Source organism: Ixodes scapularis, unplaced genomic scaffold (genome assembly GCF_016920785.2).
Source record: "Ixodes scapularis isolate PalLabHiFi unplaced genomic scaffold, ASM1692078v2 ptg000683l_1___fragment_2___debris__unscaffolded, whole genome shotgun sequence".
NCBI lineage: Eukaryota > Metazoa > Arthropoda > Arachnida > Ixodida > Ixodidae > Ixodes > Ixodes scapularis.
In genome coordinates, this window is record NW_024610020.1 from 95,682 (window position 1) to 123,288 (window position 27,607).

General features: G+C 45.0%; 1 protein-coding gene across 1 annotated transcript; it reads right to left on the reverse strand.

The window, feature by feature from the left end:
- Positions 1–4,397: 4,397 nt before the first annotated feature.
- LOC115320976 (glutathione S-transferase 1-1) lies at positions 4,398–16,877 on the reverse strand. The gene is made up of 5 exons (XM_029981219.4): positions 16,698–16,877; positions 15,392–15,450; positions 8,983–9,124; positions 6,314–6,478; positions 4,398–4,887 (listed from the first exon to the last, which is right to left on the reverse strand). The coding sequence occupies exons 1-5, from the start codon at positions 16,836–16,838 to the stop codon at positions 4,660–4,662; spliced, it is 735 nt and encodes a 244-aa protein (XP_029837079.3). The 5' UTR covers positions 16,839–16,877; the 3' UTR covers positions 4,398–4,659.
- Positions 16,878–27,607: the final 10,730 nt, after the last annotated feature.

Sequence of the window (27,607 nt, forward strand, 5' to 3'; positions counted from 1 at the left end):
GTATTTCTAATTTAAATCACATTTGGACATCGGCTTCCACTAAAGTCCCTAGATAAGAGTTTCCTAGAGGTAGCGATATTCTTTGAAGCGCCGGCTGCGTGACGGTGCAGGTTTAGGAAGCGAATGGCGCCGCACAGCAGCGGTTTGAACTTAATGCCGCCATTTTGTTCCAGCGGGATGTGCTTTGTCATTTGTATTGGTTGTCGTTATATGTAAAAGAAGTATCCAGAGACTTTAGCTTGCACGAGTTCCAAACTTCGCAGAAGACTGCTTCGGGAGGCTAACGTTATATTCGGTTTCACGTGCACTTGTTTTCGGGCCTCATTTTACATCTGTTTTTTTATCAGTCATGCGTGCTCTAGCATTTTATTCGGCTACCGTATATTATCGCAAGACTCATATATATACTGCAAAACTTTACAATTTGGACATCCCCTTCTGCTATACTTTGTTTCAGGTTAAAAGGACACTACAAAGGGACGAAGAAAACTAAACGCTGCTCCTAAAGTCTTGCCTATCAGCGTCAAACACAAGCGCTCAGTTACGACGTTTGTTTATAGAGCGTCGGATAATGATGACATCCTTTGAAGCACTTGACTCTCACCCAAATGTTTGTTTGAAACACACGTAACTTGGTTGGGCGTTCAAATCTTCATTAATAGATGTTAAAATCCAACACTTAGGAAGATAGCGCATGGTTGTTGCACGCTCTTGTCGTTTCAGTTCTCTGTTGGTTCATACCAAGGACGTCATCAACAAAAGAAAATGTTCTCAAAATTCTGAACTTCTTTCACTTATTAGGTTCAAAATACATCTGATTTCTTGTTTATTTTATGTTTTATGTGTTGCTAGGGTCCCGCTCACAAGTTCGAGCGAACGCGGTGCAAATTAAAAAGAAATGACCAGAAACGCTTTACAGGGCCTGTCCAGATGCAGCCGATGCTACCAGCGCGAGCATGTGGTGCTGAACAGTGCTTGACTGCACGAGCGCGCGTGCTTGACAAAGACGCTGAAAGCCCGGAGCTTGTTCTCGTAGGTTCTGTTATACGCTCACGCTTAAAGTGAAACGAAGCGTTTCACTTTTCACTTCATGTAAGAACATCACATTTCACCAGAAAACTGAACTGTTTAACATGGTTTGCTAGTGACATTATCGTGCTATATGCTAGTGGTCATTGAGATTTCTTTTTGCTTAGAAAATCCAATCCCGTGATGAAAAATTCACTTTGCAGAAGATTCGCCCTCATTGCAACCTAGAGTCACTAAATAAGCTGCGCTTGGAGTATCGGCACTCCGTTCCCCGATATTGGTGTGGGGGCCGCCATTTTGGGGCTTGTGCAGAGCAGACGCAACTGTCAATGATCATGATTAAAAAGTGCGACTTCCTCAGCATTAGATTTGGTATTAGGAAGCTCATGTAATATTGCTTTGCTTTGTCGCGAACTGTTTAAACACTTGTGGAGGACAAAAAAAAAAGTTTCCTGTAATTTCATTTCAGATGAAGCTTCAGATAACTGGAAACCATGATTTTAAGCCACAATATGGCCAAGCGTCGTTATTCTGAGGCCTAGCTTATTTAGTGGCTCCAGTGCAACCCATGTATTCAGAAACAAGAATTATTCTTGCTTGGTGCAGCGTCGTGAGTAACGGCGCGAACGTCTGGCACCACAAAAACGCGCTTTCTGGCAGGAGTGTTTTTGCAAAAGTAGTTTTTCGGGGTCACGCTGTCGCGTCTGTGCCGAAGATGTGGAGCAGAGGAACCTGTACACCACAGTATGCCTTAAATCCCCCTACCCCTCCCCTCCGCCTTTTTTTTTTTTTCTTTTTACGATGCTCCTCCAGAGAATACTTCTTTTTAAATTTTGAGGGACTCCATCTTTCGTTTGGGGGTGACAATTCGACAATTATATTCGTGTAATGTGTAAGAGTAATGTGTAAGAGTAAAAAGTAATTCTCCATTTCTTGAATTTTTCACTCAAAAACTGTAAAGTTCAAACAGAACTTAGAGAATTTGAGCGGCTGCCAACGTTCGGCTATTCCTCTGAGGCCACTAGAATCTTTCGTTTCGGATATGCCGTACACGCTTGTAGTTCTGTTTATCGTCTGAATAATAATCAATATTTAGCCCTTTAATTCTTCTATTCTCGGAGACCACTTTCTGAGACAGTTCAGCAACAACAAAAACAAGCTTGGGTGTCTCAATGGTGTGTGCATGTAAAATGGTTCGTGGAACATTTTTTTGTACTTACAGTAAATACCGCTAAGAGATGATTCCTGACGTTGATACCTTGCAAAATCACCCATTAGGTTTCCTCTCCTCTCAGTGGCGGACTTCGAAAAAATAGAGGAAAGAAACAGTTGTTCCCCCTCAACTCGCTACTAGAACCAGAGGCTACGTGATCTGACGCTAATTATAGTATACCGTCCGTGTTCATCACAGTCATGCGATGCGGTTGGCAAATAACAGAGCGTGGGTTGAGCCTTAGGCATCGTTAGGTTTCGGCTATTCTCATCTTTGATTGAACACGAGCCAGCACCAATGTTTGGCGTCGCTGATTTTCAAGAACCCGAGCACTCGGGCTCATGAGAATCGAGTACGTCACAGTGCCACGTGAGTCGCGAGGAGAAGTAGTGATGGTATGTGACGTCACGCTGTCAACGACGCTAATACATCTAGTGACATTCTCAATTTAAGTCGACGCGGTGAGTCACGCGACTACGTCACGGGGCCATGTGACGTGACACTACTTGACAACATGTCTGGGCACCACGTCGTCACGTGACCACGTGACACATGATTAATCGTAGTGCCAATACAAAGGCGCCACGAAAACCTACAATTTCTAATACATTGCAAATCGGCAGATGACAATTTGATCACTACATAGAAATAGAGCTGCCAACTTTTACTTCTCAAATGCTCATTTTGTAACAAAAGAAATTTAAAAAAAATTACCATGAGCCCTTTTGAACCGGTTACCGTAATTTTTTTTTTTCGGATCAGTTCCGGTTTAGTTCCAAGACGGTTTCAAAGATTTCGGTTCCGTTCAGTTCCGATTCTGCTAAGAATAACGGTGCGGTTCCGGTTTTCGGTGCGGTTCGCTTCCGGTTCGACACTCTGGTGAGGACACACGCGGACATTTCCGAAGATGGGAAGAGTAAGGCATATCGGATGTGCAACGTGGAGCATGATAGCTCTGTGTTTAGCTTTATGCGGAGAGATGTAAACAGCGAAATAACACAAATTAAACAAAAATAATCTTCTTTTTTTTTCTTTGCACGAGCTGGTTTCTGAGCCGAAAACAGGACTGCTATAATTGCGAGGAATGCTTTAAAGTACCTGTCAGTACACACAGTACCATGGAAACTACACAGTATCATTGAAACCGCAGGACCGCACAACGTCTGTTTGTAATCCATGGCCCCGTCGCGCTCTCGCACGTGCGCAGACGTTTGCCAAATTTTCGCCGAATATTTGCCGAGCTTTTCTTCAAAAGTTCGGCATGTGCCAAACTTTGCCGAACCTGAAGTTCGGAAGATTCGGCCCATCACTACAATTAAGTGCTACAAGAGATGACATTGTAAAAACAATGTCATCTCTTGTTTTTACGACATTAGGTTTAGGTGGACGTCGGCTCATAAAGAAATTTCGTGTTTTTGTTTAGGTTTTATTTTGATCAAGCTAACGTCATGCTCTCAAACTGTCGTGTTCTTTCCCAACCAATAGCGTCACATTCCCACTGAGTTTGAGCTTTCTGCGATGCATAGGGTGACCATATTCCTCAAGGTAGAAAACGGGACATTCAGTGGAAAGGGGGGGGGGGGGGGGAGGGGGGTTGATGAATTAACCGCTCTTATTTCAAAACGTTACCATAATGCACTTAGCCCTAGGCTAGGGAACAGTTACACTCACAGTTCAGTTGCATCCACTCGTTTCATTTCAAAGCGAGTTTCGGTTTGCTTTAACTCGCTTAGTATGAATTTCAAATCTATGCGCTCTTGCGAAAACTGGACATAATTTCTTATTAGGACAAAAAGACAGAACGGCAGAAGTGGACTTCACAAACGGAACTATCCCGGCCGAAACGGGACGTCTGGTCACCCTAGCGATGAATAGATTTCTTACACGAGCCGAAAAACACGGCTCGTGCTTTCTGTTTGTTATTTTACCAAGACGTATACACGTTTCAAAGGCCACAAGCACCGCTTCTTCTTTCGACAACCAAATCTTGTAAGATCTACTTCGCGCGGCGCATGCGAAAATCGCGAAAAACTGGCTTGTTTCTTGACGTAAAAACAAATATATAGTTGACGAAACGAGGCAGCTCCTTGGCTCACTCGAGTTTTAAACTGATCTCATCTATCACCCATAATAGAAACGAGACTAACACGCACGATTATTCTGAAACTTTTTATTTTTATTTTATTTGTTTATTCATTTTACTTCTGACAATTCTCAGGAAACCACGAACTCCTGATCATTTCGCTTCATCAAGCAAAGCTTGATAAAGCGAAATTAGACATATCTTCAGCAATTAGAGACATATCTTCAGCAACTACGGTCTTAAGCATATACAAAGAAAAACTCGCCTTTCTAAATATCCGTAAATATTGAGAAATTATGAGCCTTGTTCCGCTCGGAAAATTATCTGGGCGGAATCATTTTACGTTGTGATACCTTTGTTTGTCATTATTAGCAACCTCACTTTGGGGCTGTTCAGGTTTTGAAGAGGCAATCTCAATTATACGCTTGCACCGACATATCACATCGCAGAGTTCATCCATCGTTTTCGAAAGAATATCCTGTATTTCGGGCATTCCAGCGTTTACTCGCTCGTAATATTCTCGGAGTTGTTCCAAGTCCTTGAAGCCGGATGAAATGTCTTGCTGCAATAAAAAGCAAAAAAAAAAAAAAAATAAGTAATCACAACTTGGTTTTTTCTACAAATTTCATGAAGTAACTCCAGGGAACTACGTCATTAATTAAGACTCTTCCAAACAAAAATACCGATTAGACCGTAAAAAAAAAAATTAAGACAGGGGACACCATAAACTACATTGAATTTTTGACTATTGATGCTTACACATTTAGCACATTCGCTTTAAAGAATATCGCATAAAACAGCATATGTATAAGAGCTTTCACCACACTGACAGGAACTAAAGTACCGAGCAAGACACGGGTTCGTAGCACTCTGGCTTCCCGGATCGCTGGTTTTTAATATCCAACTACCATAAAAATTTAATACAGTGTGTATAAGTTTGTCCAGACAATTGTTACAAATGATACTAGTTCGAGGGCCACAAAATCGTGAGATTCTATGCTATCGTCCGCCGCGGCTTGATACCTAAACCTAAATTGATGTATCATAAATAACGGACCAACATTCAAGTTTTTCACTAAATGTGGTGTGAAGCGTTTGCCTGCCCAATATAAAATTAAAACGTGTATCCTTGTTCGATCTGCGGTATATCAATTTAATTTAGCGGGAGAACTTGATTTTGTGTAAATATATGCACATTTTACTGATAAAGAATTGACTCGAAAATGTCCGAGTTTGACGGACGTCTGAAGAGGTGCAAAAAATCCTAAATGTCCGCGCATTACATCTTTTTTTTTTGACAGTAACCAAAGAGAATGCCATTTTGTTTTTGTCTTTAGTCATATTCAAAATTCCATTGAAATGCAGTTCAGTCATATAATAGTAATATCAATATTCCGCCGATTCTTCAGGCATTTTACAATGTATCAAGTTGAATACCTAAGATCTATTTCTTGTAGGTTCACAGTTTTGAAGCTACAAAAAAAAACGTTCAAATTGTAAAGAACAGTTAGCGTCACACAAATAATAAAGCAACTGATTTGTTCTACTGTTATTTTCAGTCAACTTTTGTATTTAATTGCTTGAGATACTCAAAAAAGAAAAAGCATTCGGGCTTGAACAAGAGAAATCAACCCCTTTACACCATTAAGGCATGTGGCCAAGGGGAACTTCATCTTGGAGGCTATTTCTCCGCATCGAAGCTTTAACCAAATAAAAGAAGACTGCAGAGAAGCAAGATTACAGTGTTTATTAGCACCAATCTACTGGCTTGAAATGCTACAAGAAACAATAATTCATGTTTGTGATCTAGCCATTTCATAGTAGTTATGTGTATCAAGGTTCATTTTCAGTACATTTTCAGTGTGTCATTTCTCAATCGATGAGGGTATAAATCACGTTTGTTATAACGACCCTTTCTCTGGTCCCAACTTTTACGTTGTTGGTAATCAAAAATGATGTGAAACAAATGGGAGAGGCGCCAAACTTACCCTGAAAAACATTTCCAGACTTGTGCACAACCCAAGGTCCGCCAAGGTGAGCGAATCTCCGGCAAGAAATCTCTTTCCTCTCAGCATCTCAACCACCGTTCTCATTCCTTCCAACGCATCATCCTTTTCTTCCTTAGATGGGTAGCGAAGTTTAGTGTAGGCCTTCTGCAGATTGTTTAGAAGCATACAATTGCGGTTCAGGTGCGCATGCTCTTCGTTTAATTCAGAGTTATAAGATTTTCAGTGTACTCCTAAATACGAACAGGCTCGCGTTTCTTCGCGTTTGTCCGCTTCATTTTATGTTTGTTCAAAAATAACATCTTGATAACATATACGTGGGATAGGAATGTTGTTCAGCTGCGTTCTTGTCATTAGTTAAGCATATCCGTAACTATAATGACAAGAATTTAGCTTATATAGGAAAAGTTTAATAACCCTGACGTGAAAATCTGAACTATTCCTTTGAAAAGCTCAGAAAAGTGTTTACTGCCTGCTGATTGGAGGCATAATAAAAATTGATTGATTGATTCATATCTTATCGTATTTAATTATTATCTGATCATATAAATGGCATTGCGCACATTGTAATAATATAATCATATTAATATAATATTGTTTTTTGTGCGCCCAAAACAACCTCGCGGGTCTTCACATTGCGGCACACAAGAAGATAAAAAGAAATGCAATACACGTACAGCGTCAAATGTACAAATTAACATGACTACAAATAGTGGGCACACTTCACACAAAATGTAGTACAGTTTTAACTTTCAACTATACTCTCCAAGTCCCGGCGAAAAATTGAGGGATCCGTGAAAATGTCCTAGCTAGAGGATGCGATTCTATTAAATGAAATTTGCATACGGGACAGTGGTGGTAGTTTAGACATGGATTCAACGTAAAAGACAGTAAACTTTCTGGCAACGCAACAAGAAACATGAAAATGGACAGAATTCAGAAGCAAATTATAATCAATCCAACAAATTACTACCCTGCGCAAAAAAAAAGTTCAAATTACGCTTGAACCTTCTATTTGACAAAGCCCTCAGTAAAACACCTTTAAGAATAAAATCATAACCATAAAAAGCGACGCTGAAAATGTCTGTCATACACAATGTGTATCATTCTTTTTTGCAACTATTGTTTAATGCTAATAAACATTAAACAACAAGTTAAGCAAGCAAACCTTATACTCTTGCCTTTTTTAAATAAACACAGTTCATGTGAAACGTTTTCTACGTTTCTATTTGCAAATGGATGTTCGTATTTCTGTTCATCAAAGCATCCAGCTAAGGGGGTTATCTGTAATAGCGTTTATCTTGTATGAACTTATCAAAACAAATCAAATTCAGGGGTTATACGTGCAAAACCAACGGCATCTGATACCCCAGCGAAGAACTAAGGATTGATTCTGACCACCTGGAGATCTCTTGACGCGCATCGGTTACCACGGCGTCTTTTCTGCAATAATCATCCGTCAGATTGCGGGCATTTTTTCCGGGGTTCGAACCCGCCACCAGGGGACCGCAGTCTCGCGCTTTGCCTCGAAACGATCGAGGCGGCTTGAAATAATCAGCAAAACACGAAATGAGTAGGCATGCATGTTATAAACAAAAGACTCGACAACCGCCTTTTTTTGTGAGATTGTACTGTGAGGGTGCGGGCTGTGCGTGCGACGGTCGCGCACAGAACATAGGCGCTCGCGCGCCACACACCGTAAAAAAATGGCAAAAGCGGCAGGATCTATCATGGAGCGTGCCTGGCATCGCCTCCGGTACGTTCCGCCACCAACCAAGAAAGATCAAGCTGCCAAGGACCTGGATTTCGTAGGATACCCTGACCCTCCCACCAAAGTTTCAGCAGTACACGGTACACAGACTGCTGTAACCGCAACACCGGGTGCCCAACAAGAATAGCCACTCCACCCAACAGCAGCAGCAGCAGTTAATCGCGCACTTCTTTCCAAAAATAGGGCGATCCGTTAGAGATATCGTTGTATGAGTAAAGGTTTTGGGTTTCAAAGCATCCCGTCTATTCGCCATTCCTTGTTTTGTGAGCTCGAAATTTCGGTTCAGTATCCCTTTAAATCTGTGAGGTGATCATGTGACGACCTAGTAACAATGTGTATATATATAGAAGTTGAGTATATTAAAACATATTTAATAACTCTTGTTTTTGTTTACCCAATTTACATGTGGCTGAAAAAGAAACAGTAGTCGCATAACAATGTCCGCTATACTATACATTTACTGCTGCTTTAGGGGAGCGACCTACTTTTTCCCACTGGAGAATAAATATATTCAATCCGCTTGAGAATACAAAGTTGCTACGGAAACCAGGCATACCGCTAAACACCCTGCAATGTATTATAAAAGACAAAATTATGCCGCGCTTATTTAAAACCATAAGACGTTTTTATATTTACCTATGTTAACCTATGCACTCAAAATTTACAACTCTTAGCGCAACGCAAGAAGACTAAAAATGTAACAATACACGATAAGTTTAGGAACTATTAGCACTTCGAAAGAGGCTAATTTTATCGCGATATTATTCAAACAAGGAAGACCATCATATAGTACATCACATGTATATCCTTTCACCGTTGAAAGTTTGTTCGAGCATTTGAGACAACAAGGTTTGGGTGTAAGGACTTCAGCTTTACTTACAAACATCTTCTCACCGGAGGCATACACACTCGCAAATTCGAAAAATATTAGGCGATCCACAATGGCTCTTTTCTCGGCGTCTTGAGGGTAGAGCGAGCTGCCCGGTGCATATTTATTCACCAGGTACATGCCTATAGCTCGGCTATATAAAAAGACATGCCAAGCACATGCAGTCAAACACGGATATGCGCAACGTATATAGTACATGGCAAAGTGGTTACCAGGAATAGTAGGTTCGTAGTTTAAAAAGTATAAAGCTCTGAAACAGCAAGGACTAAGACAAGGTAAGACGAAACAAGGCGTTTATAGTATATAGATACATCAAAAACAACCGCACTAAGCAGCCGGAGAACTGCCATGCAAAGCCGCCTCCGCCACTTTGCGCAGCATGTCGTCTGCGGCCCGCCAATGACGCCATTCTGGTTACCACTTCCTAGACGCGCGGAGAAAATTCATGGTGCATTCGCACGCCAGATTTATCTTTATCACTGGAAAAAACTGAGTACGTCCTAAGCCTCTAAACTCGTCAGACACAAAGTTGGGGCCCAAGTTGACGGAGCGCACCGATTGGACTATCACGACGATGCCTTCGCGCTTTTTCCACCTTTTTCCAATAGGCACGCTCAGCGAACTTTCGGCTCCAACTTTGTGTTTGTCGAGTTTAGGGCCCCTAAAGGTTGAAAAAGGAAACGTCGCGAGAAGGAGAATGCGGTTCAGGAAATCCTACGTTCGAGGGCTCATCGAACAAAGCCAGGGGAAAAGAAAAAGAAAAGAAGGAGCCTCATTGCAATCCTTCCCAAAAGCGAGGAAGACATAAGCGGTCCAAACCAAGCCGCAGAACAGGCCCGCAAAAATAAGGTAAACGGAACTCGATTTCCTTTTTTTCTTTTTTTCTTTTTTTTTAGTGGAGCTGTTATGGGCTAATTTCCCCAGCATCGTGTCCGTCAGCAAACAGATGACGACACAGAACTCTGGACAGCTTCCGCCATCTATGAACGACGGCGGCAACCATTCCAGTCTTTTACTCTGGCTTGCCGACTTGCGGCCGGCCATTACTTCATTTCCACCATAGTACAACTTCGCTGGTCTTCCTTCTTCACCAAAGTAAAAAGGCGAAAAAAATTTGTATATAACTTTTGCTTGTTGTTGCAGCCTAGAAGCATGCAGGAGTGAAAAGACAGCGCGCCGGGACGCCTGAGACGGGAAGGTTGAGCGGGAAAAAGAAAAACGGTCATTACAGGGAGAGAGGGAGAAAAGCCACTCTTTGTGGGATTTTTGAGTGGCTTCCAAGGTGAGAATATAACAAAAGCAACTGCTTCTTAAAATAAAGAGTCAGTAAGCAGGCGAGCTGGTTGATGTTACACATATTTGAAAGAATTGTCGTCTCCGGTTTGTTCAAATATGTGCTTCTTAAGCCTTCCTTTATCCTTTTGTAGGATTCCCGAGAAGCAACAAACGCATCCCCCCCTCCTCCGCTCAAGGCTTGCGAGGAGGGCCAGGAGAGTAGAGGGGCTCTCCGGGATTGGAAAAAGGTCAATGTATTCAACTTTGGACTCGCAAAGCGACAACCGCAAAACGTTACGTTCACGTAACCTTTGGCGTCACTCCTCTCTCCCAGATTTCTCCGGTGACCGTCTTCACCCGTTTTGCGGTTGGTTTGGACCGCCCTGTATATTCTGAAGGTCGGTTGCAGATTCTCCGCGGCTCCCCGCGGTCTCGGAGAATCAGCAAACATCCGTGACGCGGTGCACGTGACTCCAATGTCTAATAACAATAAATTGAATCCTTTAAAAAAATGTTGGCGATTGCATTGTTTATTAAGAATCAAGAGCGGCGAATGCGGGGGCGGGGGGGGGGGGGGGGGGGGTTCAAGAGGTAACGTCTTGGCAGATCTGACGTGGTCGAACTTTCTTCTATGAAATATCATCTTACTCTGCGAAAAATTTCATGGCCTTGGGGCCAACAGCTTTTGCGTGATTAGAACGGCTGGGCGCAGCCTCGGTGTTGTCTCCATTGAATTAGGAGCAGAGTTTGGGAGGGGTTTCGAGGCAGCATAGACCAGCCCTCTCTGCTCTTTTGCTAAAGCGGAATACGGGGTTGTGTTGCGAACGGAGCGGATCGCGTGAGGCGCGTGGTGTCGCATTGCTACTATTGGGGAGGAGATCGAATAGTCATGCCTCTAGCGGTGCGCTTCAGCTGTGGGGACAAAAAATCGTATTTTCTTGTTTATCTTTCATCTGAGAAATCGAAGATGACGATTCGAAGGCCGCTCCTCGTGCTACTGAAGCACTGGTCAAAGCGAAGCGCTCGTGCCCAGGCCGTGTTAGGCGAGGTTCGATTTCTTTATTATGTTGTGTCAGTAAACACCGGGCTGTGCATGGGGACAACAAGCTCGATAAAGCGCCCCCTATAGTTCCATCTCGTGCCCATTGCGCGCGCGCCTCGAGATATGTTGCGGACGCCTGATGCAATATTCGCCGAACTTGGAGGACTGCAGCCACTTTCCACTATCATGACGAATGCAGCACCACGATTGTTGTCTCGCACGCAACATCACGAGCTCCCATTGCAGAGCCGCGCCGGTCCAAGCACTACCCCGTATTCTAGTACACTATATATAGTCTCGGCAAATCCGGTATTTCGGTGCGCACGCAGCAGTTCTTTCCCTCGACGCAGCCCGAAAGCGCGACAGCTCGGGCAGCGCGATGGGCATGCGTTCTCTTGGACGAGGTCTATCCACGGGAATAGGAAAGGACTTGGTCATATATAGTCGCGCTGTTAATTCAAATGAGTGGAGTAGAAAGTTTTTGCCCTGGTTGTGCGAGGGCCGACGATCAAGGTAACAAAGAATGGGGGAGCGGAGTGCTGTCACTCCCTCCCTCGCATCGACGGTTTGCTTGGTGCCCCTCTCCCCGCGATCACGTGGCTTTTTGCGTTCGAAGAACACCGAATTTCACCAGAAAAATGAAAGCCGTTTACAAGTCCCGTAACGCCGGATTAGAGCGCAGCTCTTGAGGAGGAGGACAAAAGGATACGTGACCTCAGGGGGGTCACGCGACCTCACGGTTTCGGCGATGCCGACGGCGACGCCGCTCAAGCCGGAAACGGGCGCCTAAGAGCTGCGTTCTAAAAGGCATGAACAATCAACACGTACAATATCAGGCTTCTCAGTTGCTGCCTCAATGAAAATGATCATGACTAAATTGTGCGCTCCTAATAAAGTTACCTCCGTGAAGGGGTAAGATCGACATGATTAACGAACGAGCTGTTTTCTTTTATTTATTAAGAGAAAAACAGTGAAGGCTACATGAACCCTGTCTTTACTGTGTGTTCGTCGGGCTCGGCGTACATTATATGGGGCAATATTACCTCTAAGACTCGTTTGATACTAAACTACAAATCATTAATTAACTACAAACTTGATAAGTTATTTTAAAGTTTAAAAGAAAGTTAATATTAAAATTTGAATTTCGGTATAAATTGCGAAGAGTAAATGAGCTATAAGATATCCATTCATCAGTGCGTTCTTGCATTTTTGTTTGCCTGCGTCTGGAACTGGGTGTGGGAAGAAATGCCTCAAGCCCTGCCCACAAGTCTCGGTGCAGCAATGTCTCTGGGCAGTTCCGTGATGTTGCAATGGCGGACGCCCACGCGGCGCTCCCACGGGCGCGTCTTACCGGCATTCCAGACGGTAGTGTAGAGTCTGTTCCAATAGCAGACGCAGGGGCGGATCCAGGGGGGGGGTCCTGGGGTCCGGACCCCCCCCCCCCCTTTTTTTTTTTTTTTTAGCCAGCCAGCTAAGCTCTTCGGACACCAGTGAAAAAGACGACGGTCCGTTTCTCAGCTTACGCGACCGCAACTATAATTTCTTACCCAAGAGTCGTGCCAGCACGCTTGCACGACCCTTGGGTAAACAAAACCACGCGACACCGCCGTCCGCCGTTACGAAGTTTCAAATTTGGGCGAGGGGAGCAGCGGCGCCTTCCAAGGCCCAGGGCGCCGGCGAGGCGAGCGGGTCAGTTTAGAGTTTTGGTTTCAGACCGAAAACGGAACAAACAGAAATAATTATATCAAATAGATTACAATTTATCACAACATAATTGCGGTCAATCTGTGTCGGCGCCTGTAGCACTTTCCCCAGCCAATAAGCATTTAATGGGTCAGGGAAGTAGGAGGAGAGGGGGGGGGGGGGGGGGGGGAGAGAGAGAGAGCAGGGAGTGATGCCCGGCTTCCGCGGTCAAATGATGGGTCGATCCCCCCCCCCCCCCCCCCTTTCCCGGGTCCTTGCTGGACCCCCCCCTTAAACAAAACCTGGATCCGCCCCTGAGACGATACGCTATGCTGCCGCGCGTCTGCTCGCACGACTACCAGGCGGTGTCAGACGGCGGACTAGACGCGCCGGACGTCGCGACAGGGAGGCTGTGTACGTGTTCGGCCGAGCAGCCGAGCCAATCCAGTAGTAATGGGAGGGGTCATCGCTCTGTGGGCGGGGTCTAGAGCGGGTTGTGACCTGACCTAAATTAGGTATTGCAACGTCAACATTGCGTTATCTTTTCTTTTTTTTTTTATGCGCTAGCATTACTGCTTTAGTATACATGCGCTGACTTTAGACTGGTTAGAGAACACTTATTCAAAGTTCGCAAATTCGCCACGGGATAGCACCACAGTCCCACGTAACACCTTTAGTCGGTAACAGGTTAAGAGTAGAGTGGAAGCTCCTCCCACCTCTTTCCACTTTAACAGAGGGAACGCTGGAGAGAAGGCGAGCTCCTCTCTGGCGTTCGCTCTGCTAAAGTATAAAGAGGTGCGAGGAGCTTGCACTTTTTAAGGCGCTGTTAAATACATAACTAGGGGAATGCAGGACACTCCCCGAGAATACATAGAAAAACGCGACAACGAAGATCTGCGGAAACACGCGTGAAGGCGGCAGTGGTTCCTCTTCGCGTCCGCGACCCCGACAAACGCACCGCATTCCCCGGCGTCGCCTTCACGTGCTCTGGCGGCGATATGAGGGTGGTGGGAGACAGAGGCCTCGCCAAATAAACCACTCCACTAGGTGTGGTTTATGGCACGGCCGTCAGTATGTCATTACGTATTGCCCTGGTAAAGTATTTGGCTCTGTTATACTCCGACGTCGAGCGCATACCAAACACGGCGTAGCGCAGCGCACACAGATACCGATTTGTCGCAGATATCGAGCTCCTGCTCGCCGGCAAGTGAAGCGCGCGCGTTCTGCGCTGCGCTGTATTTGCTGCATGAGCGAGTGACAAATGCGCCCCATGTGCGTACACAATTGGCTCTCTCTTTCCCGGCCTATCTCCATATACAACGCCTACACACACACACACACACACACAAAACGTCAGAGCATAGCCTCCTAGATCCCGAAGCGCGCGCTTCGGGATCTCAGAGGTCATGATTACACTCGTACTGCTGGGGGAGCGACTCGAATGGGAGGGCCGGAGAAGCCTTCGCGCGCACTCTTCGCAATCTCGGAGGCCATGGTCGAAGTATAGTAGAGCCTTTAACCTGTCACCGACAATAGCAACCGAAGATCGCCGGCGACGTCCCCTTCGCCAATTTCGGCGCCGCGCAGTGGAGGACGGCGGGTGTATCACTGGGGTGTGCGTGTCATCAAGCATCCCCCCCCCCCCCCTCGTTAACACCGCTTCGCGGCGACAGTCTGCGGATGGCTCATTACAAAACATTAACCCGCCTTGGGCCACCCCTGCACGAAAGCCTCTCGGCACCCCGCCGGCAGCCCAAGTACGCTCTATCCCCGCTCTCGCCCACTGTATCTCGGTTGTGTTACGTACTACGTCACGAGGCCGGTGTGCGTAGCGCTTTCGACGCCCTCGGAAGCTCCTGCCGCCGGTTTCGGAGACCTGTGTGCGCACACGGGCTGCGACTCCGTTCTTCGGCCTGTCACGCCGTCCTTGACGCGCAGTGGTCTTACCATGCCAGCGGGCCGTAAGCGCACGGTTTCGTCGCTTCTCTATGCACAACAGCAAAATGGCTCTGTCGTTTTCTGCCTTCATGCACACGCTAAGAGACCTGATTTGCTTGCGCCAAAAGAGAAAATATTTCGGGAATGTTCACCCCGCGGGGGGGGCAAAAAGTGCTGAGAGGCTGCATGCACCATGCTTTCTTATATATAACCGCTGCGCGAAATGCTCGCGCATTCTTCGAGAATCAGCATGGCGGCAGCAGCGATTTCGGCCTATTTTATTATTCTGTTGAAATTATTTTTTTTTTTTTTATTTTATGTTTCACCATGCACTTACAAAGACTTTACATTTCAGTATTCCTTTAATAAATGCGCCGACGGCAGGCTGTGAGCTAATGAGACAGCGATTTAAATTAGCACGTCACACTGCCGTTCCGTCGAAATGAAAGTGAAAATACGAACCTTTCGGCCAAGATTACTCCGTTGTCATTGAGAAGAGGCACCGTTTTCTGCGGATTCATCTTGTGGGATCCAACAGGTAACCATCGATTAATACTCAGAACTGTACACTTTTGCATCGCTCATCACCCGGGCAAAAAATGCTGAGTCACTGAGCTGTGGACGTATACCTAGCGTCTGATATACCGCACAGCAGAGTAACAGCGCATGCTCAGAAGGCATTCTATAGCCCAGCCGACAAAGATGGCAAGAACCTTGACCGTGACCCAACCTTGTCATGGCTTTAGCTACACACTCTATACTCCGCGACAACTTTTCTTGGCAATGCAGTGGAAGGTACGTCCCGCGTCCCCTCTCCCATTTTGAGTGTGCGCGAGCTCTCCCCTTCTCCCCGGAAATGGGGGAGGAGGAGAGCCTGCGTACACTCAAAATGGGAGAGGGGACGCGGGACGTACCTTCCACTGCATTGCCAAGAAAAGTTGTCGCGAAGTATAGTTGATACTTTTCGAAGTTTTAATATATTTTGCTTTATAAACTACGCAATACCGATTAAGACGATTGAAACCATAGCAGCATTTGGCCTACATTCATTAACACGGTCCTGACCAAGTTTGTTCGCTTATCATTAGGGCCAAGCTGTATACACCTTCCCAAAAAACACTCGACCCCAGAAGCAACAAACCGTTTTCGAGCCCAGTCACTGAGTTTGAGGATAGACTCTCACCGGCGTCCCTCCTAACCCTAGCCGAGTGGACTGTGATTTCAACAGGCGCAGCCTGCGTAGGCGCAGTTTCAAACGCTGCTGGCGGCTAAATTCTCGTCTTTTCCCGCTATATTTTGTGTTTCACAGAACATGTATTTTCCCGAGGACATTAAGAAAGCATTGTGCCACATTTAAAAAAACAAAAAAAGCAACAAAAAAAAAAGACTGTAAACAATTTTCGTTGGGTACGCGCGCGACAGGACAAATGCGACTGGAATGTATAGTTCTAGTTATTTGTTTTTTTCTTATGATAAGCCATGTATATATATATCGTTTTGATGATTCTGTGATTTATACATACAACAAATGCACATAGACACGTCAAATAGTAGACAAACGGTAAATTTAAAAAAAAAAATATTTTCCTTACTTTTGCGGGAAAGATGACTTCAATCACGCTTTAAATTAAGTTGACCTTTACTCTTCACCCTTCTATAAATGTTGCTACAATAACCTTGTGTTAGCGACGACAAACACTATACTGATACTTTTTTTTCGTTTCTTAATTGTTCCTTTGTTTCAATGGCTACATAACCGCAACCTTACCTGGACGAAATCTGCCTTGAGATTATCCTTATTTCGAATGCTGATAGTGTGAACATTAAGTTCGAGACCGAGCCGCTTGGCCAAGATAAGGACGTAGGCACACACAGGGCTGCTCGTCGAAACGTAGAGGTCGATTGCCATGATGCTAGCCCTGGTTCCTGACGGTCTCTCCTAGAACCTGAAGTACCCAATAAAGAAAACACTTAAAGCCGAGCATCCTGCGAAACGTGCAGTAAGTTATAGGCGGTAAAGCAAAGCACTAAAGTAGAGGAATATGGTAAGAATGACTCGAAACGATACGTCCGAAAAGCTTCGGGGAATAATTTTTTTACGAGATGGAGCTTTATCGGGATATACGAATTATGCATTAACTTTGATCTTATTAGCTATTATACTAAAACCGTTAGAGTCAACAAACAGATATAAAAATTAGAGACATGTAGCATTTAAAATTTTCTTAGGTCGTCGTAAACAGAGCCACTATTAACAAACGCAAGCCTTCTAAATCACAAGACGGAATCTCAATATCTCGTACTATTTACGTTTTTACTATTATTTACCTCTACAGACACAGTATAACATTCGAATATTCACGAAATGTGCGTGAAAGTTAAAACGTAAGAAGGTGAACAGTACTTAAGCGAGTCTGTCAAATGCAATCAAGATTTTGAAAATAGTATAGAGTAACGATGAGACATAAAAGAAAAGGCAAATAGCTTTTGTACTACCCCGAGTGCCGCACTACAAGAAGAGATGCTTCGCAGGTTAGGTCCCGAACTTCAGTAGTGGTGCCGAAACGGTGTAAACGCGGTGCCTCCGCAGTTCTCTACTGCCTCGCACTCCTTTCTTCGCCAGCTGTTTATACTTAGAAGAATGCGGCTTGAATGGTCGAAAGAAAGTTGCTGATGATGCAGAGCTTCTTTTTGATCATTTGGCAACGCCTGCAATGATGATGGGTGCGCTATCTTGCAACGCAGTTTCACCATACCTGCAGCTGGAGAAACTGTCGATGATTCTAGAGCCCGTGCATTACGCCAGCGGTGCATGCTTTCGCCAGGACGGTATAAGATATCTTGAAACTTTCCATTGCGTTCGGCGTTGCTACGTAGCGGCCATATACTCTACGGTGATTCAAGTTAGTATTAGAAGAGCAATTCAATGGATTTTCTAAGAGTTATCACCATTTTAGGGTTCCCTTCTTTATATTAGTTTTTTTAGTTTACAATTTTTGTCGTCTTTTAATAATCATTCCGTTCACGCGAAAGTAATTTAGTACGTCACTAAGAGCCCTGATGCTAAATAATAATTAAACAAATAATGACAATTTCTCCCTGGCTTTTTAAAACAAAAAAAAAAGCCTAATTTGTCTTTTCTTTGTTGTCGTAATACCGCACCACGTCCCACCGAACCTCATCGGCGAGTTATCAGCGACCTTGCAAGAAACCCTAAACCTCGTAATATACCGCTTTCAATAAAAAAAAAAAAAAAATCTTTTCACATAACGGGAGACAACTTTTCAGCAAGTAATATTCTTTTTTTTTTTTTTAAACGCGTAATGTTTGCAACAGAAAGGTACTGAGTGATATAATTCATTTGAGCGATTTTGGAGCACCTGTTGGATCAGTCAAACTGCACAGAAGAAAGGGTAAAAGCACAGGCGAGCTGGTGAAGGACTTCCATCGTAAACCGGAGACACGGAAAAATAAAAAAACGGACAAAACAACAACAAGTCTCAAACACAGCTTCTAGTTTATTTGAACACCTCCGCTCTTATATATACACCACAACCCTCCTCTCCAAATGTCGACACACCTCCTCTCCACTCCATCAACGGCATCTCAAACTGAACCAATGACACATGCTACCTCCCTTCCTTTCATACCAACCAAAAACTGACCCAGACGACCTCCTTTCCAATCCATGAAACGGGCGCTCAAACAACAACCCTGCTAACAATGAAAACTCCCCCCCCTCCCCCCCCCCCAAAGAAAAAAAGAAAGATAGATTTTTCGGAAACGACAAGCCACAGCTGATAACAGGCCTATCCAACAGAGACGGCGCTAACATTCAAACACCCCTCAAAAAAAAAATTTTTTTAGAGACATAGAGAGCGTTTAGTTCACTTCCGAAACCCAAGGACGGTGTGCTGACACAATTGCCACGCTCCAAAATACATGAAGTCTCCCTCACAACTCTCCTACCATTTTCTTTCTCTTTATGCAATACCCGGGTATCCCCCCACTCAGGCTGACAGTGATTGCAGTCTACAACATGTTTAGCTATTTCTGAATGCTGCGCATTGTCTTTTACCGCCCTTTTATGTTCCAGCAACCTATCATTCAAACAGCGACCAGTTTGACCTACATAAGACAATCCACACCGCAACGGAATGTCGTATACAACTCCTACTTGACAAGTTAAATCAGGGTTTTGGTGTTTCTTTAGGCAACCCTGACGACCACCCGAAAAGGGGGTGAAGCTTTCCAATTTGTGTTGTGCCTTGAAAACTAAATTTACTCCGAACCTCTTGGCCACTGACTTCAAAATGTGAGATATTCCATGATAGTAAGGCACACAGACCACATTTTTCACAACCGGTTTTTCTACCGGAGCCGAACTGAACTTTCTTAACACCTTGAGCATAACGCTAGAAATCACATCCTGGTGATGGCCCGCTTCCAAAAGACGCAACTTTTGCAACCCTATTGCCTCTCCAACGTGATGTACACATGACTTTTTACACGCGTTATCTACCACTGATGCGATTACACCCCTCTTGACTAACTTCGAGTGACAGCTGTCAGCAGCCAACAAGGGTTTTGCCGATTCCTTACCAAACCTCCAACACAAGCCCTTTTGTGTGTGTAGCAGGAGGTCTAGATACTGAATCTTGCCCTGAAGAGTGCTTCCCTCCGTGAATGTCAAATCGTGGCACTTTTCTATTATACACTTCTGAACCGTCCCTGCTAACCCTTCCTCAAAAGAACAAATCAAAATGTCGTCTACAAAGCGACGAACTACAACAGCTCCACTCGGCAAAGACCGCACAAGAGGAAGTCCATTCCGAGGATAACGTCCCTCGAACAGTCTTGCAGAACGAGGAACTTGACAGGGTACGTCTCACCGTATATTTCAACTCGAGCAGTCAACCTTCCGACAGGCGTAATGAGGTGTCCCCCAGCGGTTCGTATCTGCGGCCCCTCCCACGGCTTCGTCACTTTTCGAAGGCGGCGAGAGAGCCTTTCACTCAAGCCTGAGTAGTCTGCTCCGGTGTCCACGAGTGCCGATGGGTCGAGGCCGTCGATAACAACGTTTAGGTTGTTGGACACCGAAGCAGGAGCGTCGTTGTGATGCGTAGCGTCGGGAGAGTGGAAGCGCCCCGTCGTTCTTGGAGGCTCTTTACGTCGGTCGTCTTCGGTAACTCCACCTCCAGGGGTTGCCGCGCCTAGTTTCCCCGGCGAGGAGCGAGGGGCGACAGGCTTTCACGTCGGGGTCGGTGCATCGGCGAAGCTCGACGTCGTGGCGAAGGCGATCGGAACTCTCGGCGGGACGCAGGCTCGAGGGAACTGAGGTCGTCGCAGGTACTCGTTGATCTCCCGAGGGGGTTCGCCGTACCTCGGGCGTAGGTCGTTCGGGTGGAAACCACGCACCCAAGACGACGGTAGGGGCCGCCGCGGTAGATGTGGTCGGCTTCCCCGCAATAGTAGCAGAGCGGGCGTCGGTCGGCCGTTCGCCAAACGTCGGTCTTCCTCGGCGAGGGTCGCTCCGGGCGGACGTCCTGGACTTGTTCTTGGCGTCGATTGTTTTGCGGCGTTGAATTGTCCCGTCGAGATGACGCCTGGTATTTATGGGCAACAGGCAGCGGTCGGCGAGCTACGGCGGCGTAGATCAGTGTCGGCTCCTCTTACGCCACCATGGTGCCGGGAACCTTTGGCCGGAGTGTCCGGTGAATTTCTTCACAAAGAGCCTTAGCGATGGAGAGGGATGTCGGAGGACTGGCCGCAGGTAGCAACTTCTGGAGCTCCTCCCGGACGACGTCGCAGATAACCTCACGGATGTCCCGGGTACGGGCGCCGATTTCGTCGTTAAGCAGCGTGGAGGCAACGACGGCGGGATGTCTTTCGTAGCAGGAGGCGCGTGCTTGGACGACTCACTTCATGTTCGTTGCCTCCGTGACAAACGCTTCGACGGTGGTCGGAGGGTTGCGGACGAGGCCCCCAAAAATGTCGTCCCTCACACCGTGCATGAGGACGCGCAGCTTCTTGTCGTCGGCGGCTTGAGGTTCGGCACGCGCGCTCAGAGGCTGGACGTCTTGAACGAAGCTGGTGACGCTTTCGTTAAGGCCTTGTGTCCACATCCGAAGGAGGTCCTTGGCTCTCTCCCTTCGGTGCTGACTGGCGAACGTCCCTCAGATCTCTCCTTTCAGCTGGTCCCATGATGTAATCGAGGTTTCACGATTCTCGAATCAGTGTCGCGCCGTGCCCTCGAGGGAAAAATAGACGTTTTGCATACGCTGTTCCGGAGTCCATTGGTTGTGCAGCGCCACCCGTTCGTATTGCTGCAACCAATCTTTGACGTCTTCGTAGATCTCGCCGTGGAAAGACGTCGGCATACGAGGGGCGACGGGCAGGCAAACGACGGGGGGTGCTGCTGTGGTCTGCGCCGTCGATGAAGCCATTGTCGTTATCGCTTGCCTTGTCCTCGCGGGGAGTGGTCCGAGTTTAGGAGCTTGCCCTTGAAGACGGCGGCTGGCACAATGCTCTGACTCTTCAACGGAGGGTCGTCGGGAAAGGGGGCTTGCCGAACGGTTTCTTGTAGGGGTACGCTGCACGGGTCTCATACCCAGCACCTCCACCAGAATGTCACGAATGACAAATGATGAGGCGAAGAATAACTGAAGAAACTAAACGTTTAATAAGGCGAACTTCTGCCCAAAACAAAAAGGAAAAACAGAAGATGAGAACAAAGCGTCGTGTGCGTCGAGTCAAAGTCGGCGTAACAGCAGGTTCGAGCGTTGGGGCGAGATTAACTGCAGATTTCCACGCGGAGCGCCTAATGTACACGCGTTGGCTTCTGGAACAATCGACCTGGAAGGTTTGGCGACTAGAACATCCGCACCTCGAACAGGCGACAGAGTTCTCAAGTTCGCTAGAACATTAAACTGTAAGAACAAACAAAAGGACGCGTAACTCCCGGGAATCGAACCCTGGCACTTCGCGTGGGAAGCAAGCGCGATAACCGCTAGGCCACGGCCGCACTGCCTACTAGGCGCGCGGCAATATTCTTGGAATACCAAACGATCCTTGCTAAATTCCAAATTGTAAAAAAAATATATATATTTTTGGGACCCCATCGCAGGCTACCATATATTCTAGCCATAGGTTTATTTAGAAAGTGTATATATAATGCCCCGCTATGGGGAGTACTTTCCCCTTACCACGCGAGTGCGCTGAGGCCAAGCAAGACACGCAATACGCGGTGTATATTCTGCCATTCTCGCTTCATTGCAGTACACCACTGCGCGATGAGAAGCGCACTAACTTGCCAGACCATGCCCCCAAGACTTTCGGGGTACTTGAAAGAGGTGAAAGAGGCCGCACTGTTTCGGCAAATACTTTTTTCAATGGAATACCTTGGAAATGTCACGACGAAAAAGCTCAGCCGAGACCTGGTCGAGCTCCCTTTTTCTCGCACCTTTGTATCTATCGCAGTGACACAGCCAGTGTCCCGGACAAGATGTACTTTGTCGCGTGAAAAGAATGTGTGTTCCACCGGCTGCTAAGTCATTTTTCTTTAAGTTGCACAGTGGCACGTTGCCGGCCAAACCGTGGCTAAGAGAAAAAGAAATTTTCGTCCCTTGGTCTGTGGATTGCCTCCCGTGTAAAACACCTGAAACCATCGAACACGTCTTCATCCACTGTTGGGACGCTGTGTTCTTTTGGGACATTCTGCGAAGAACTTTGAAAAAAGACATTGTATTAACCAAGCACACTATTCGGTACCTTCCAGCTGAGAAGAGCAACAATGTCCTGTATGACATTTTCATTTTCCTTTGACTGTTCAGTATTTGGAAAACTAGGATGGAATTCCGGCGTGCAGACACCAAAATTAAATCTATAGATAAGCACTTCCTCGATATTGTCACCGAGGTTCAGTCTGTATACTGCCGTACTGCAGCAACTGCACCCGATGGGGCGCACTTGTTTGACGAAATTAAGAACATGAGAGAACTTTAGTTTCGCCCACTCGTCCGCAAGATGTGGGGCAAGGTGTTTTCATGGCATAGCCTTTTTGTGCTGCAATGTGGTGTCCAATAAAAAAACAAAAAGAAAAAAAAACTTGCCAGAGCAGGGCGCGAACATGGGCATATTCCGAAACTACCGAGTGCTGTCAGTGTCTGATGCGAGGTCAGATATAATATTACTATGTTATTTAAGGCAACAATCGAAAGTTCTAAAACTCGCACAAGACTGTCGTAACAATCTGGCCGGGTAGCGAACAGGCGCGAGCTGTTGTATTTTCATCATTATTAAGGTGAAATTAAGTTTTGGCGCAATGTTGCCGCAAATTTCTAACATTTTGGCAATATGTAGCAGAACGTATCAGGGTAAGCATTTTTGCGCAGTGGCGATAATGACGCAGCAATCACATCACTGAAGTGTTGAAACACGTCCAGATATAGAAGTGATCTCATCAAGCATCGATCAGCTCGGCGCAAATGGCGCAGCAATCACACGGCTGTCTGAAACACGTGGTCTATGTGTCGAAGTGATCTCCGTTGAATACGAGTATGCTTAGCTCGTGAGTGTTGCATTAAGATGCTCATGGTGCTGCTACCTATATTAAGGCATTATGAAGGCATATTACATTACATTCTTTTTTGTATTTTTGTCATATTTATTGTACCTGTAGCAAATTTGAGTTCACTCTCTTCAGGTCTGATTTCTTTTTTAAATCAATATAAAACAATTAAGAAAACACCGTTAACGTCGTCACAGTGAACCCCCGCGGGCTGCTGTTTAGCAGCGAACACAGTGCCTGTAATATATAGCACCCGGCAAAGATAACGTCCAACTCAGGAAATACTACATACTTCAATTTGGAGTCATGGTAGGAGTGAAAAAAAACACTTCAAATATGCAGAAAACAACAGCCTAACAGCCGACAGTGCCTAAAAATGAACAATGGGCTCTCATGTAAATACACCTCGAAGTATAAATACAAGGGTCAACCACGCCAATAGAACAAAAAGATACACAAGAAAAAAAAATGCTCCCTATTTATCACACACACAGCTCACAAAAATAATACACACTGAGCAAATGAAAAAAATTACAGGTAGTTGTTTAAACGATTAACAAATTCTGGCAAGCTACAAGAATGAACAATTTCCTCGGGTAACTTGTTCCACTCAATGACTGGTCGCAGAAAAAATGAGTACTTAAAAACATCTACTCTGCAGCTAAACTCGGCGAAGGCTCTTCTATCTCGATTTCTGGAAGGATATCTTGGGACCCTCAGTGGTGTTATGTCCAAAGATTGATTCAGGTTTGCATGACCGGAACTTAGACTGAACATAAACTATGCTGCAATGTAGGCAAGCCTGCCTGCTCATAAAGGGATGAGACTGAGTCAAGACGACCATATTTCTTAACAATAAAACGGAGTGCTCCGTTTTGTGCGTTTTCAAGTAAGTAAATATTCCGTGCAGTGTAGGGATCCCATACGACCGCAGCATATTCGAGAGTAGATCGAATAAATGTTTTATAAGCGATCGGTTTAATATCCACGCTAGCTTGTTTGAGATTTCGACGCAAGTACCCTAGTTTCGACAGTGCCTTACGCACTATGTAGTTAACATGAATATTCCAACGTAAATCGTTGCTAATTAGAACTCCAAGGTACTTATATGAGGAGACTTCTGAAATGACTCTCCAGTGCGTATTGATAAGTTAGAAGTTTGCCTTTGCGAGTAATGTGCATGTAGACACTTTTTATGGGGTTTAATGACATTTGCCATGTCGAGCACCAAGCCTGAATTTTGCGAAGGCAAGTATCAAGTTGAACTTGGTCATTTACACCACGAACTACGGTGTACAATATGACGTCATCGGCCAACAAGCATGATTTCACAGGAATGTTACGAGTAGTGTAATTAATGAAAATCAGGAATAAGAGAGGTCCAAGGACGGAACCTTGCGGAACGCCTGATATTAACGAAGCATCTGAAGATTGAGAACCGCCAATTTTAACAAACTGGGATCGTGATTCTAGGTAGTCTCGTAGCCAGTTAATTATACTATCATTTCTCAAGATGGACTGTAATTTTACAAACAACTTAATGTGAGACCCCTTGTCAAAAGCTTTAGATAGATCACGAAATATTACATCAATTTTCCCGGTACGGTTAAGAGAGATACTAAATTCATGAATTGGTTGATGTTATACATGATGGGGAAAACAACTAAAAAAACACGAACTACGAAAAAGAGCAAACCCAACAGGACAATGCTGTGTAAACACGAAAGAACAGCATTGTCCTATCGTGTTTTTTTTTTTTCTTTTCGTTGTCCGCGTTTTATGGGCTCTTTTCCCCATCATGTGTAAAGGTCTAATTGCTTTCCACCGAACGTTCCGAGAAATTAAGAAGAAATTCATCAGAGACGCCAGCTAACTCATTGTTTATTTTACCGAAATTTGCCTTACTATAGTGAGGGAAATGCTTTTGCTGATTTACCTGAAATACACAATGAAGGAAGTAAGCTGAAATGTAGAATATAATTATCGCTAATACCCGGTACGTAGATTATGGGAGAGTCAAGGGAGATCTAGAATACTGGCCGTAGAATCAGTGACTCAAGTGAGTTCAGCAACACGTTGCAAAAAAGAAACATTCGAATAAAGATTGAGGAAGTCGGAGTAGACTGCAGAATTTCAAGTATACTTCGTTTCAGCTTAAGTCCAGACGCAGCCAGCCGACGCTACGAAATAATGGGACCTATCAAATAGCGTCAAGAGCGCAAGTATATCTAGGCCTTTTCTGTACATGATTGGTTCAGCGATAATAGAACAGGTACACAACTATGACGAACGCCATGATGGCGCGCTTTTGACGCTGTATGATTAGTCACATAAGCTCGTAGCGTCAGCTACTTCTTGACTTGGGGTAAAACGAAGTATAGTAGCTGGAAGTGTACCAGACCAGACGATGAGGGAAAGGTTAAAATCGCTAAATCGCCAAGTTCAGGAAACCTAGTTGTAATAGTGCATGGCGTATCATGCAAGTAAGAGCAAAAAGAAGTTGACGCATTAGGCAGACGACAACAGGCGCCCAAAACATTCTCTATTGGTACACTTTAAACGCACGCCAACCAGTTCAAGTGGGGTTGCAATATCTACTTGATAATACTCAAGGTTTTTATTTACTGCGATCATAACCCCACCCCTATGCCTATCAACTCGGTCACACCGATAAAACCTATAACTCTTAACACAGTCAAACATTGCATTCTCGCGAAACACACCATGATGCGTCAATATCGGATATGACAAGTCATCGCGGTTGCGAAAAAGCTTCTTATATTCATTAACAGACCTCAAATGTTGTTTGAGAAAGATTGGGAACGAAGCGGTTAATTGTTTATTGGGGACATCCTTTAACTTCTAAGTCGCAGGTTTATCATGGCATTGTCTAACTAGTTTGGGCTGCTTTCACACGTTTGGCTAGTCTCATAACTAAAAAGAAATTGTTTCTACCCCATATTTATTTATTTATTCTGTCTAATGCGCTCACAAACAGCTCGAGGTTTTATCAGTGCGCACATACTACAAACAATAAAATAACAGATACAGACAAACAAACAAGCAAGACGTGATTTTATTTGGTAATTAAATAATTGAATATATTTTATTCAGACAAACGTCCTGGAGTATAGGGCAAAAGGCGACTATGGTCGCCTGACAAGGGCCCGTCCCCCTGTACAGTCTAGCAGCAAAATGTACCAAAAAAAAAAACGAACCAAAACAAATATGCCATTACATAAATTGCACAAAGACACAGTGAAATGAACAAATTGTGACATAATAAAACAGAAACACATAAAAATACCAACACAGATTATGTTAGACCTAGAAGAAAACTTTTTATGGTGGTTTTAAATATGTGTATTGTGTAAGAGCTATCAATCGTGGACAGTATTTCAGGATGATTATTTAATAATTGTGCGATCTGATTAAGTATTTTTGACTACCATAATTGGTGCGTATTCTCGGCTGTACGTAGTGCGTAGAAAAGGTAAAAGGAAATAAATAAAACTACGGAGAACAATGGAGAACAACAGAGCACGGATGTTTGTCAAGCGGCCAACAATGCTCTTCTAAAATTTAAAAGGGGTGAAAACAATTCTAAATAACTTCTATTGCCATTACAAAGGAGCTGAAGGCGTGTCATCGGGAGCTGGACACAAACTTTCTGAGGGTAGAAAAGAAATGAAAATCTGATACGCTTTGGAGCAACACTGAAAGAAATCGCACAAAGGTGCATCAATTGTAGCGTTCACTATCTTCCACAAAAAGGCATTCCTCGCGCTAACCTTCTTTTGCGCAAGATTACCAGGTCAATCAGATTAGGTAAGTATTCATAATCAAAATAAATGCGCCTCCCAACCCATGTATCGTAAACAATACGCACGAGACGACGCTGCACTTTTTCTAAAATACATGATTGAGCCAATCCAATGGTGTTCCGTACGACTGAGCAGAGCTCAAGTTTATACAAAACAAGGGCGCGAAATAGATTAATCGTGCTAGCGTAAGTACGAAAATTCCGCGTCATTCGGGAAATAACGCCTAGCACCGGAGAAGAATCATTCACAACTTCTGAAACATGCTCAGTAAACGAAAGGCGGGAA

What these genes read in the sequence shown, in the direction of transcription:
- LOC115320976 (XM_029981219.4), bottom strand. Translation starts at nt 16,838, where the DNA reads ATGGCAATCGACCTCTACGTTTCGACGAGCAGCCCTGTGTGTGCCTAC. An exon ending in CCTCCGGTGAGAAGATGTTT is followed by an intron (nt 6,479 to 8,982) that starts GTAAGTAAAGCT and finishes AACAATCTGCAG; the next exon opens with AAGGCCTACACTAAACTTCG. An exon ending in GTCTGGAAATGTTTTTCAGG is followed by an intron (nt 4,888 to 6,313) that starts GTAAGTTTGGCG and finishes TTTTTATTGCAG; the next exon opens with CAAGACATTTCATCCGGCTT.